We start from the raw sequence: 14,976 nt of genomic DNA, 5'->3' as shown, positions 1-14,976 counted from the left end.
TCGCCCGCCGCGCTCGGGAACCTCTGACATCTTCCCAACACCCGAGAGAACGCGCAGCAGGCCGCGCCCCGCCGAGAAAACGCCGTCCGTCGTGTGGAGAGCGCAATGAACACGTTTTGTGACGCTCTGCCGCGCCACGCAAATGAAGGATGAGAAAAAAAAAGCGGTTTCGGAATGATGAGCGGACGATGGTTGATCGCACTCGCGGCGCAGCATGAAATACGAGATGAGCGCCGTGTGCGCGCCGACAGTCGCGGCGAATATCGAGACGCGCAGACAAACCGACTGACGGAACGTTTATCCGGAGACAATTTTTTTTTACATTTTGGACGGAGGAAAGAACGCAAATAACCAACCGAAACTGTCGGCGCTCGAGTCGTGAACGGACGCAATCCGGCCGCCGCAGGAGCCAAGGAAATACATTCGGGGCCCCGCCTCCAGAGCGGGAAATCCGCACGCAGCGACGTCATGGCGGAGCGACAAGAAGACGTCATGAAAAGGTGTAAAATGTGCGGCCAAATGTGTCCCATCCGAGACTTTTGTATCTTTTTTTTTTTTGGCGGAAAATCCTGAGGAGCCCTGAAATGTCATTTATTAATGGGAAACCTGAGCCTGGGGCGGGGCACACAACTTCACATCAGAGGCCCCCCATCATATCAGAGTCTCCCATCACATCAGAGGCCCCCCCATCACATCAGAGTCCCCCATCACATCAGAGGCCTCCCCCATCACATCAGAGTCCCCCATCACATCAGAGGCCCCCCCATCATATCAGAGTCCCCCATCACATCAGAGGCCCCCCCATCACATCAGAGGCCCCCCCTCATCATATCAGAGTCCCCCCATCACATCAGAGGCCCCCCCATCATATCAGAGTCCCCCCATCACACCAGAAGCCCCCCCATTACATCATATCAGAGGTCCCCCCCATCACATCAGAGGCCCCCCCCATCATATCAGAGTCCCCCATTACATCAGAGGCCCCCCCATCATATCAGAGTCCCCCATTACATCAGAGGCCCCCCCCATCATATCAGAGGTCCCTCATCACATCAGATTCTTCCCTTCACATCAGAGGTCCCCCCCTATCATATCAGAGGTCCCCCCATCACATCAGAGGCCCCCCCATCATATCAGAGGTCCACCCCCATCATGTCAGAGGTCCCCCCATCACATCAGAGGTCCCCCCCATCACATCAGAGGTCCCTCATCACATCAGAGTCTTCCCTTTACATCAAAGGTCCCCCCCATCATATCAGAGGTCCCCCATCACATCAGAGGTCCCCCCCCATCATATCAGAGGTCCCCCCCATCACATCAGAGGTCCCCCATCACATCGGAGTTCCCCCATCACATCAGAGGTCCCCCCCATCATATCAGAGGTCCCCCCATCACATCAGAGTTCCCCCCATTACATCAGAGGTCCCCCCCATCATATCAGAGGTCCCCCATCACATCAGAGGTCCCCCCCATCATATCAGAGGTCCCCCCATCACATCAGAGTTCCCCCCATTACATCAGAGGTCCCCCCCATCATATCAGAGGTCCCCCATCACATCAGAGGTCCCCCCATCATATCGGAGGTCCCCCATCACATCAGAGTTCTCCCTTCACATCAGAGGTGCGTGGCCCTGTAAGCGGCTCATTTTGACAGGACGTCATATGGCGCCCAATCACAACGGGTGAGTGTCCCGCCCTGCCATCAATCTGCTATAGGGAAGGTGGTAAACATGCATCTAGGCCTACGCATTTCGAGGGAACGCCATCATACTGCAAATGCAGATCGGTGTGGACCAGGGTGCTTGCAGTCTACAGAAACATGTGACTAGAGGCTGCAGCCCATTTCAAGGCTCTGAACAAAAGCCTGCTGGACTTACATATACTCAGATCAAACCAAGCGCCTGATAGGCTTCTTGTGCTGCTTCTGCCTCTCACACTGCAGCCCTGCTGTACAGAGGCGGATAGCAGGTCACGTTTAGTCACTTACACTTCTCGCATTTAAACAAAATAAATAAATGTAACAACGTATTAATGATTACATAGTTGCACTGATACGTGTCTTTTAAAGCACGGCTTGTTTGTGCCTCTCCCAACTTGTTCTGGCACTCGGCTCTGCCACGAGCGGTGACCCCGCCACATGCCTTTCCCCTTACAAGTGCAGTCAGCTAAAGTGCAAGGCCTGTGATCTGAGCGCAGCAGGTGAACCAGGTGACACCGAGGTCTGTCTCTGGGTGGGGAGAGGAAGCTGTCACTCTTGAGCGCGCTTCATTGGGTTTCGAGCAACACCTCTCACATTCCGAGGGGACCTCACCGGGTACCTGACATCGCCGTGTTTGCAGATTCAATCGCAGTCAGACAGGACGGAGCGCTCCCTCCCCGGGGCGCGGGACACAGACAAGAGGAAGAAAGAACCCAATCACAACGCTGGGGCTTTTATGGAAGAATTGTGCTGCAAAAAATGATATACATTGTCCCCCCCCCCCTCACATTTGTGTCAATATTTGATTCTCTCTTTTCATGTGACAACGCTGAAGAAATGACACTTTGCTACAATGTGACGTAGTCAGTGTACAGATTGTATAACATGGAAATTTGCTGTCCCCTCAAAATAACTCAACACACCGCCATTAATGTCTAAACCGCCGGCAACAAAAGTGACTCCACCCCTAAGTGACAAGGTCCAAATTGCGCCCAATCAGCCATTTTCCCTCCCCCGTGTCATGTGACTCGTTGGTGTTACAAGGTCTCAGGTGTGAATGGGGAGCGGGGGGGGTTACATTTGGTGTTATCGCTCTCACTCTCTCATACTGGTCACTGGAAGTTCAGCATGGCACCTCATGGCCAAGAACTCTCTGAGGATCTGAAAAAAAGAATTGTTGCTCCACATAAAGATGGCCGAGGCTATAAGATTGCCAAGACCCTGAAACTGAGCTGCAGCACGGTGGCCAAGACCATACAGCGGTGTAACAGGACAGGTTCCACTCAGAACAGGCCTCGCCATGGTCCACCAAAGAAGCTGAGAGAAGTTGAGTGCACGTGCTCAGCGTCATATCCAGAGGTTGTCTTTGGGAAATAGAAGTATGAGTGCTGCCAGCATTGCTGCAGAGGGTGAAGGGGTGGGGGGGGGTCAGCCTGTCAGGGCTCAGACCATACGCCGCACACTGCATCACATTGGTCTGCATGGCTGTCGTCCCAGAAGGAAGCCTCTTCTAACGATGATGACCAAGAAACCCGCAAACAGTTTGCTGAAGACAAGCAGACTAAGGACATGGATTACTGGAACCGTCTCCTGTGTTTGATGACACCAACATCAACTGATTGGGTTCAGGTGGTGTCAGGCGTGTGTGGCGGCAACCAGGTGAGGAGTACAAAGACAAGTGTGTCTTGCCTACAGTCAAGCATGGTGGTGGGAGTGTCATGGTCTGGGGCCGCATGGTGGTGGGAGTGTCATGGTCTGGGGCCCCATGGTGGTGGGAGTGTCATGGTCTGGGGCCCCATGGTGGTGGGAGTGTCATGGTCTGCGGCCGCATGGTGGTGGGAGTGTCATGGTCTGGGGCCGCATGGTGGTGGGAGTGTCATGGTCTGGGGCCCCATGGTGGTGGGAGTGTCATGGTCTGGGGCCCCATGGTGGTGGGAGTGTCATGGTCTGGGGCCCCATGGTGGTGGGAGTGTCATGGTCTGGGGCCGCATGGTGGTGGGAGTGTCATGGTCTGGGGCCGCATGGTGGTGGGAGTGTCATGGTCTGGGGCCCCATGGTGGTGGGAGTGTCATGGTCTGAGGCTGCATGAGTGCTGCCGGCACTGGGGGAGCTACAGATCATTGAGGGAACCATGAAGGCCAACATGTACTGTGACATACTGAAGCAGACCATGATCCCCTCCCTTCGGAGACTGGGCTGCAGGGCAATATTCCAACATAACGAGCATGTCTCCAGACCTGAACCCTATTGAGCATCTGTGGGGCGTCCTCAAACAAAAGGTGGAGGAGCGCAAGGTCTCTAACATCCACCAGCTCCGTGATGACGTCATGGAGGAGTGGAAGACGGAAGGTGGAGGAGCACAAGGTCTCTAACATCCAGCAGCTCTGTGATGTCCTCATGAAGGAGTGGAAGACGGAAGGTGGAGGAGCACAAGGTCTCTGACATCCACCAGCTCCGTGATGACGTCATGGAGGAGTGGAAGACGGAAGGTGGAGGAGCACAAGGTCTCTAACATCCAGCAGCTCTGTGATGTCATCATGGAGGAGTGGAAGACGGAAGGTGGAGGAGCACAAGGTCTCTAACATCCAGCAGCTCTGTGATGTCCTCATGAAGGAGTGGAAGACGGAAGGTGGAGGAGCACAAGGTCTCTGACATCCACCAGCTCCGTGATGACGTCATGGAGGAGTGGAAGAGGACTCCAGTGGCAACCTGTGAAGCTCTGGTGACCTCCATGCCCAAGAGGTTTAAGGCAATGCTGGGAAATAATGGCGGCCACACAAAATATTGACACTTTGGGCCCAATTTGGACCTTGTCACTTAGGGGTGGAGTCACTTTTGTTGCCGGCGGTTTAGACATTAATGGCGGTGTGTTGAGTTATTTTGAGGGGACAGCAAATTTCCATGTTATACAATCTGTACACTGACTACGTCACATTGTAGCAACGTGTCATTTCTTCAGTGTTGTCACATGAAAAGAGAGAATCAAAGACTGACACAAATGTGAGGGGGAGGGGCTCACTTCTGGGAGATACTGGATATGGAGTACAGTACTGTGCAAAAGTCTTAGGCAGGTGTGAAAAAAATGCTGTAAATGAAGGATGCTTTCAGAAATCGAAGTGTTCATTTTGATTATTTAGTCAAATGGAAAGTAATCAAACAGAAGAGAAATCCAAATCCAATCAATATTTTGTGTGACCGCCCCTTTACCTTCTTCTAGGTGGACTTGCACCCAGTGAAGGAGCTCGGCAGGTCGGTTGTTCTCTGTACATCTCGGAGAACTAAGCCCAGATCTGTGGATGTCGGCCGCCTCCAATCCTTCTGTCTCTTCATGTCATCCCAGACAGACTCCATGATGGTGAGATCAGGGCTCTGCGGGGGCCAAACCATCACTGCTTTCTCATCATGTTAAAATTACTTTTTTTATATGTTAAAAAAAATCTGATATTTATAAAAATATATTTTTTTAAAATATATTCTTCAGATTTTATATTAAAAAAGTCATATTAACGTGTATTTTTACATATATTTGTAAATGCATTCCAAAAATGTAGATTTGTATTTTTAAAGACACACAGCATATTTGAAATGTATTTTTAAAAATATTTTTCATATACTTTGTAACAAGAATACATTTCAACATACAGTATATATATATTTTTATATATATATATTTTTTTATTTATATATATATATATATATATTATTTTTTTTAATACATTTATATATATTTATTTTTTCATTTTATATATATATATATATATATATATATATATTTATTTATTTATTTTTATATATATATATATATATATATATATATATATATATATATATATATATATATTTTTTTATATATATTTATATATATATATATATATATATATATTTATATAAACAAATTTTTACAAATCTACATTTATATATATATATATATATTTATTTATTTATTTATTTTATATATATATATATATATATATATTTATTTATTTATTTATTTTATATATATATATATATATATATATATATATATATATATATATATATATATATATATTGAGTATTGCCAAAATTGTAGCATTTCAAATATATGTCAATATATTTGGGAAGAGTATTTTTAAAATATATTTTTCTTCCATGTGGGGCCCCAGGGGGGCACAGACAACAATAAAAACCGTGCAGGGGTTCTAACCCTTATCTACTGAATCCAAAACATATAAAAGAAAGTTTTGGCTTTAATTCCCCTCCCTTCCCTTAGGATTGTGCATCTCCCCAGTACCGGAATGTTCTACGGAGGAACTCATGCAAAAACATATTCTATTAAAAAAATGAAACCGTTCCAGGATCCCGCCACCATACAGGGTGGACCAGGACTCCCGCCAGCTCTTAGAGAAAGTCCTACCTAGTCACATGACCTTTCTTGACCAATGGAAGGCGGGCGCTGCCAGCGTTTGGAAGAGCAAACTGCCAATATAATTCATTTTCCGCTCCAGTTGCCCCAATCTGGGATCCAAATGTTGTTAAAGACACGTTGGGGTCCAGTTATGTCATTTATCGCGGTTTATTGGGACCGGAGGGACAAAGGACGGGAGCGGAACGTTATCGAGCTCTGGAATTAGGTCATCTTGGCACGTCGAATTTTGGCAGAACAAATTGCTACTCTCGCTTTTTTTTTTCACTGTTTTTCCAATGATACACGTTAACTTCTCCGAGATTTATTTGTAGCAATGTGTTTCCTTTTATACTTCGTGTTCAGCCCACGTAAATGATATTACCTTTTCAAATCGGTGGTATTTCTGCCACCGGGAGGTGAGGTATTATGAGCGTCTATGTCTCTGGTGTCCAACCTACTGCCCGAGGGCCACATGTGGCCCTTTGATGTTCGAAGTTCGGATCCTGGGCCCCAGCAGTCAGTTGAGGTAGCACTGATTGGTAAAGGGGCCCTTAGCCCCGGTTCACGCTGATGCGGTGCGGAATTCGGTTTCTGTGCGAATTCCGCACCGCATCACAATCGCACCCCATTCACGCGAACCGCTGCGGGTGTGTATGTTAAATTACCAACACTCCGAAATCGGTTTGCAAAACGCGGTGCGATGTGCAGAGTCGGATCGCATAGATGTGACTACCCATGCAAACCCATTCTAGTGCGGACCAAAAAAAGGGTCCTGTACCTTTTTGGTGCGGATGCGGCGCGTTTTGAGCCATACAAAATGTTTGGTCTTCACCAATCTGTTACCACAAGGTTGGCAGAGCTCAATTGTCTACAATGTCTTTGGATGATGGAGTATCAGTAACAGCATAGCAACAATACCCTTCTCCGGAGACACCTGAGCTCGATAATATGGAGTGGTGTCCAGACACAGTGACCATATCATGTATCAGTTTGGAGTTTAAGGACTATTTCTTGGACTCCTAGATTTGTGCTTTACATTCAGAGTTGCCATTAATGGTGCAGTTTTTTTTTTAGTCATGAACCTGAAAGGACAGGACAGATGTTGGATGAGAAGACCTGGCTCACAACTGACGTTCCAATTCATCCCAAAGGCGTTCAGTAGGGTTGAGGTCAGGCTTCTGTGCAGGACACTTGAGTTCCTCCAAACCAAACTGGTCAAACCATGTGTTTATGGAGCTGGCTAAGTACACAGGAGCACAGTCATGGTGGAACAGAAAAGGGTCTTCACCAAACTGTTACCACAAGGTTGGAAGAGGAAAATGATCTACAATGTCTTTGTATGATGGAGTAGTAACAAGACCCTTCACTGGAGACATCTGAACTCCATCGTATAGAGGAGTGTCTGCATCCTTCAGGACAAATAGTGTATCTGTTGGGTGTGGGATGGTCCTATTAACATTATTGGTAAATTTTTTTAATCCTGAACCTCAAAAGACAAAACTGATGTTGGATGAGAAGACCTGGTCAGGGCTCTGTGCAGGACACTCGAGTTCCTCCACACCAAACTGGTCAAACCATGTGTTTATGGAGCTGGCTTTGTACACAGGGGACAGTCATGGTGGAACAGAAAAGGGTCTTCACCAAACTGTTACCACAAGGTTGGAGGACCACAAATGTCTACAATGGCTTTGCATGATGTCATATTAACATTACCCTTCACTGGAGACCCGAATTCCATCTTTTAGAGGCGTGTCTACATCCTTTGGGACAAATAGTGTATCTGTTGGGTGTGGGATGGCCCTATTAACATTGTTGGGAGAGTTTTTCAATTGTGAACCTCCAAAGACAGGACTGATATTGGATGATAAGACCTGGCTCACAATTGGTGATCCAATTCATTCCAAAGGTGTTCAATAGGGTTGAAGTCAAGTACTTATGTTGGATGAGAAGACCTGGCTCACCATGGATGTTCCAATTCATCCCAGAGGTATTCAGTAGAGTTGAGGTCAAGGCTCTGTGCAGGACACTTGGGTTACTCCACACCAAACTGGTCAAGTCTTGTATTTATGGAGCTGGTTTTGAACACGGGGTGCAGGCATGGTGGAACACAAAGGGTTCTTTTTCCAACTGCTATCACAAGGTTGGAGGAGCACAAATGTCTACAATGTCTTTGCATGATGGAGTATTAACAGTACCCTTCACTATAGACACCTGAACCCCATCATCTAGAGGAGTGTCTACATCCTTCAGGACAAATAGTGTATCTGTTGGGTGTGGGATGGCCCTATTAACATTATTGGTAACGTTTTTTATTTGTGAGACCCCAAAGACAGGACTGATGTTGGATGAGAAGACCTGGCTCACCATTGATGTTCCAGTTCACCTCAGAGGTGTTCAGTAGAGGTCAAGGCTCTGTGCAGGACACTCGAGTTCCTCCACACCAAACTGTTCAAACCATGTCTTTATGGAGCTGGTTTTGAACTTGGGGCACAGTCATGGTGGAACAGAAAAGGGTCTTCACCAAACTGCTATCACAAGGTTGGAAGAGCACAATTGTCTACAATGTCTTTGTATGATGGAGTAGTAACAAGACCCTTCACTGGAGACTGCATACAGGGAAGCTGTTTCCTTCGACTAATAATAATACTCGATCGTCTGCGCGGTGAAGGACAAAAAACACATTTTTTTTGCACAAGACAGAAATGAACGCGTCTTCACTGCATTCACCATCTTCACCGCATTCACCATCTTCACCGCATTCATCATCTTCACCGCATTCATCATCTTCACCGCATTCACCATCTTCACCGCATTCATCATCTTCACCGCATTCACCATCTTCACCGCATTCACCATCTTCACCGCATTCACCATCTTCACCGCATTCATCATCTTCACCGCATTCACCATCTTCACCGCATTCATCATCTTCACCGCATTCACCAACTTCACCGCATTCATCATCTTCACCGCATTCACCATCTTCACCGCATTCACCAACTTCACCGCATTCACCATCTTCACCGCATTCATCATCTTCACCGCATTCATCATCTTCACCGTATTCACCATCTTCACCGCATTCATCATCTTCACCGCATTCACCATCTTCACCGCATTCACCATCTTCACCGCATTCATCATCTTCACCGCATTCACCATCTTCACCGTATTCACCATCTTCACCGCATTCACCATCTTCACCGCATTCACCAACTTCACCGCATTCACCATCTTAACCGCATTCATCATCTTCACCGCATTCACCATCTTCACCGTATTCATCATCTTCACCGCATTCACCATCTTCACCGCATTCACCATCTTCACCGCATTCAACAACTTCACCGCATTCACCATCTTCACCGCATTCATCATCTTCACCGCATTCACCATCTTCACCGTATTCATCATCTTCACCGCATTCACCAACTTCACCGCATTCACCATCTTCACCGCATTCACCATCTTCACCGCATTCACTATCTTCACCGCATTCACCAACTTCACCGCATTCACCATCTTAACCGCATTCATCATCTTCACCGCATTCATCATCTTCACCGCATTCATCATCTTCACCGCATTCACCAACTTCACCGCATTCACCATCTTAACCGCATTCATCATCTTCACCGCATTCATCATCTTCACCGTATTCACCATCTTCACCGTATTCACCATCTTCACCGCATTCATCATCTTCACCGCATTCACCATCTTCACCGCATTCATCATCTTCACCGCATTCACCATCTTAACCGCATTCATCATCTTCACCGCATTCATCATCTTCACCGTATTCACCATCTTCACCGTATTCACCATCTTCACCGCATTCATCATCTTCACCGTATTCACCATCTTCACCGTATTCACCATCTTCACCGTATTCACCATCTTCACCGCATTCACCATCTTCACCGCATTCATCATCTTCCCCGCATTCACCATCTTCACCGCATTCATCATCTTCACCGCATTCACCATCTTCACCTTATTCACCATCTTCACCGCATTCACCATCTTCACCGCATTCACCATCGACATTCACTTTGAGTCATATGCCTGAAATACGTGTCCAGCTCAGAACTTTCCTCGGACTCTCCTGAATCGCGGGCTGAGCCAGGGACTCGGATTTTCTCGGTCAGGAGGACGGCCAGGCGAGAGCTCAGCAATGTCAGCCATCCTTCCGGAGATCTGCTGTTCAGGAGAACCTTCCTCTAACCTTTCAAGTCGATATTTACAGCAACAGAATCAAAGAAGTGACATCGTTTATCAGACATCCTCCACCTCCAATCAGTGACTTTGCCTAGACTCAGATGATGTCATCAATCTGCTGCAGGCAGGAGGAAGCGTTTCCTTAGTCTCCCCTCCCCCAGTGATCAGACTGTGCATAGTAACTTTGTAGACAGAGGAGGAGGCATTTCCTCAGTCTTTACTCCCCCAGTGATCAGACTGTACATTGTAACGTTGTAGAAAGCAGGAGGAAGCATTTCCTCAGTCTCCCCTCCCCCAGTGATCAGACTGTACATTGTAACTTTGTAGAAGGAGGAGGGGGCATTTCCTCAGTCTCCCCTCCCCCAGTGATCAGACTGTACAATGTAACTTTGTAGAAGGAGGAGGAGGCACTTCCTCAGTCTCCCCTCCCCCCAGTGATCAGACTGTACATTGTAACTTTGTAGAAGGGGAGGAGGCACTTCCTCAGTCTCCCCTCCCCCCGTGATCAGACTGTACATTGTAACTTTGTAGAAGGAGGAGGCATTTCCTCAGTCTCCCCTCCCCCAGTGATCAGACTGTACATTGTAACTTTGAGAAGGGGAGGAGGCACTTCCTCAGTCTCCCCTCCCCCCGTGATCAGACTGTACATTGTAACTTTGTAGAAGGAGGAGGCATTTCCTCAGTCTCCCCTCCCCCAGCGATCAGACTGTACATTGTACCTTTGTAGAAAGAGAAGGAGGCATTTCCTCAGTCTCCCCTCCCCCAGTGAGCAGACTGTACATAGTAACTTTGTAGAAGGGGAGGAGGCACTTTCTCAGTCTCCCCTCCCCCAGTGATCAGACTGTACATTGTAACTTTGTAGAAGGAGGAGGAGGCATTTCCTCAGTCTCCCCTCCCCCAGTGATCAGACTGTACATTGTAACTTTGTAGAAGGAGGAGGAGGCATTTCCTCAGTCTCCCCTCCCCCAGTGATCAGACTGTACATTGTAACTTTGTAGCAAGCCAAAAGGTGGGAGTCTGCAGCAGGGGCTGATCTGTCTCAGACATGTGTGAACACCAGAAGTTAAATGATGGCGCCATTTCTGAGCCAACATCCCAATCAAAAAAGTAGATGGTGACCCTGGATGATGCCTGAACAAAGATGGCGCCGTCCTTCTGGAGAGGAAAGCAGATGAAGGCGTTGTCAGGGGAGTCCTGTGATCTCTGAGAGAGGGAATAAGGGCCTGGAAGGGTCACACTGACACATTGGGGGGGCGGAGGGGGTGGTATTTACTAAAGCTGGAGAGTGAAAATTCTGGTGCAGCTCTGCCTAGGAACCAATCAGCTTCCAGGATTTATTATCAAAGCTCCATTGAAGAAGCTGAAGTCAGAAGCTGATTGGCCGCCACGCACATCTGCGCCAGATTCTGAGCGCCCCAATTTTAGCAATCCCCTCCCCCACTTCAAGCGACAGGAACGACCAGCGAACTCTCATTACATTGTATTATATTTATTGCCAAACAAATAATACACAAGAAGATAAGTTTATCAAAGACAGAAAATAAACAATAGAAAAAAAAAACAAAAAAAACCAAAAAGCACATCATTGAGAAAAAGATCCACAGACTCCGGAGGTCCGCTTTGTGTACTCTTTTCTTTTTTTTTTTTTTTTTTTTTAATTTAAGTTAAATGGAAAATTTTTAAGGCCCGTTCTTTTATTTACTTTTTTTTTTTTTTGCCTTAAAAGTCATTGATTTTGGAGTGCTGAATGCCGTATTCACAAATAAAATCACATTTCTGAAAAAATAAAAAAAAAACGTAAATGTACGCTTCGTTTTAAGCAAAAAGTTAACAACCATTTGCTAAAGTCGAACTGATTTCCTCTGCATTTGAAAAAAAAAAAAAAAAGAAAGAAGAAAAAAAAAAAATCTGTGAGTTTGTTTCCTCCATAAAAAAAAAATATATATCAAAAGAGTTATAAACTTAATAAAAAGTTGAAAACACATTTTCCGGGACTCTGATAAAAAAAATAAAAAAATTCTCAGTATATGCTTTGCTATTTTTTAATGGAAATTTGTGAATCTGTTACTTTAACAGTTAGATAATAGAACACAAAGGAAACAGTAGAGAAAAGAAAAAAAAATAATAGCGAAAACCCATAATTTAACAATAAAAGAACAAAAAAAAAAAAAGCGCATTTTCCAAAGATGGAATCAGCAGCATGCTAATAATATATAACTTTTTTTGTACAAAAAAATTAGAAGTTCGGGAGTTTTAAGTATCTTTTACAATATTATTAATTTTTTTTTTTATTATAAAATAAATAATTTATGAACGTCATCTCTGGTACCATCTGCTGTTAGCAAATTTTTTTTAATCCAACTGTGTTTTTTTTTTCTTTTTTTTTTTCTTTTTTTGCTGCTGGAGACAAAAGTCTTAAAGGGCACTTGTGGACAGGCTGGCACAAAACATTAGTACAGGCACCTCGTGACCGCGCATCTCGTGACCGCGCATCTCGTGACCGCGCATCTCTGAACGCGCATCTCGTGACCGCGCATCTCTGAACGCGCATCTCGTGACCGCGCATCTCTGAACGCGCATCTCGTGACCGCGCATCTCTGAACGCGCATCTCGTGACCGCGCATCTCTGAACGCGCATCTCTGAACGCGCATCTCGTGACCGCGCATCTCTGAACGCGCATCTCGTGACCGCGCATCTCGTGACCGCGCATCTCTGAACGCGCATCTCTGAACGCGCATCTCGTGACCGCGCATCTCGTGACCGCGCATCTCGTGACCGCGCATCTCTGAACGCGCATCTCGTGACCGCGCATCTCTGAACGCGCATCTCGTGACCGCGCATCTCGTGACCGCGCATCTCGTGACCGCGCATCTCGTGACTGCGCATCTCGTGACCGCGCATCTCTGAACGCGCATCTCGTGACCGCGCATCTCTGAACGCAGTGCTTAACTGGCACTTGGGAACGGACGTGGAAATAAAAAATTCCGACTTCAACTCGTGACATTGAATCTGGTTGCAGTTTATTGACCATCTCACGTATGGCCAAAAAAAAAAAAAAAAACTTCTTTTTTTTTTTTACGTCTGAAGTTTTCAATTAATTCATTTTTTTTTTTTTACAAAAATACTTTCAGTTGAATGAAAATTCAAAGATATTAAAAAAAAAACTACTCGAGCTGTTGAAGCATCAAAGAAGCAAAAAAAAAAAAAAAAACTTTTTTTTTTTTTTTTACTTTTATCCTTACAATGTATTTGTTTTTTTTTTCTCTAATATATAAATGTATAAACCCCCAATAAAAATGTAATAAAACATACACAGTACATACTAAAAAATATATCAGATAGAGTCTAGTCCTCACAGAGGATGTAGAGTTTTTTTTTTTTGTTTTTTTTTTGTAAAAAAAGTTTCTTTGAAAATCAAGTTGACGGTCAATCAAGTTTTCAAAAGTATCTTCTCTTGTTTTATCTGTGGAGACGGGAGGCGGGGGAAGTACCTTGCGGAAGGGCGCCACCTATTTTGCTGGCTGCCAGCAGAGGGCGTTGCGCCATGCTCGATCGGCGGTAGGTGAACTGTTCTTTTTTCGGCAGTCTATAGTCGATCGTTTACGGCCTGGTCAGCTGTGTGTAGACCGGCTGCTCCCAGTGTTGGGGGCTGTGGGTCTGGGGGATGGAAGGGACCCCCGTCGTGTCCGCAATGGGTGTGTACATGGGACGTTGGGTGGGGTTCATGTAGCTGAACGTTGAGTAGAGGCTGGAGCTCTGGCCGGCGGCGTGGCTGTAGTAGGAGTTCGATCCTTGGTGTTCGGTGTAGTCATACTGGGAGCGTGTGATGGTTGGGTAGGAGGACCCGTAATGCTGGAGGTTGAAGGAGGTGTAGTTGAGCTGCTGCGGGGAATGCTGTTGCTGCTGGTCGCTGTAGTGACTCGGGCTGAGCTGCTCAGTTTTGATGTGTGTCCTCTGCTGGGACTGGCTCTGCTCGTTGTTCAAAGTCGATAAACCGTGCTGCTGCTGCTGTTGGGGCTGTTGAGGCGGCTGCTGCGGCTGCTTGGACATCCAGGTGTGGCCGGCTCCGGCCGGACCGCTGGTGGCGCTGCTGATGCCGTAGCTGCCCGTGTAGGTCACCTGCGTGGAGGCCACTCCGGGATGGCCGTTGGGCGGCAGGTATTGGTCGAACTCGTTGACGTCAAAGGTCTCGATGTTGGAGATGACTTCGCTGCTGAGCTCTCCGATGTCCACGTCGCGGAAATCGATGTGAGGCGGCTGGCGGCCGCTCTCCTGCAACGGGCGGCCTTCGCGTTTCAGATCCGGCTTGCCGGGCTGCACATCTGTTTTCGGGGTGGTCGGTGGGGTCGGCGGACCTTGAGATTGTCCTGAAATATAGAGAAAAGGAACATGAGCTGGATGGCCTTTCATGGGGTGGGGGGGGGAATATCCACCAAAAAAATCGAATTTATGAACAATATCAAGATCATGAACATTCACAGGTCAACCTAACCAGCTTCAGTGTAGCACCACTCTAAAGGCTACAGCTGCTGGCACAATGATCAACCAATTATCATGGGAGGAATGGAGTTTGTCAGCCGGAGACTCGGGAGGGAAAGGGTTAGGAAAGGTTCCCTAACGATCTCATATCTCAGATCCTCAAACCCAACTCAGGTCTCCTGCAAACAG

At 46.6% G+C, this 14,976-nt stretch overlaps 1 protein-coding gene across 1 annotated transcript in view; it reads right to left on the bottom strand.

Moving 5' to 3' along the window:
* Positions 1 to 11,780: 11,780 nt before the first annotated feature.
* SOX9 (SRY-box transcription factor 9) overlaps positions 11,781 to 14,976 on the bottom strand; it is a 10,662-nt gene continuing 7,466 nt past the window's right edge. The window contains exon 3 of the mRNA XM_089666989.1: positions 11,781 to 14,675. Coding sequence (XP_089523115.1) covers positions 13,909 to 14,675 — 767 coding nt within the window. The 3' untranslated portion in view covers positions 11,781 to 13,908. The remainder of the gene's footprint in view (positions 14,676 to 14,976) is intronic.

Source organism: Staurois parvus, unplaced genomic scaffold (genome assembly GCF_062004578.1).
Source record: "Staurois parvus isolate SC_StPar_1 unplaced genomic scaffold, SC_StPar_1.0 ptg002959l, whole genome shotgun sequence".
Taxonomy (NCBI): domain Eukaryota; kingdom Metazoa; phylum Chordata; class Amphibia; order Anura; family Ranidae; genus Staurois; species Staurois parvus.
The sequence above is the reverse complement of the archived record's forward strand: the minus strand, read 5'-3'. Positions and strand labels throughout refer to the sequence as shown.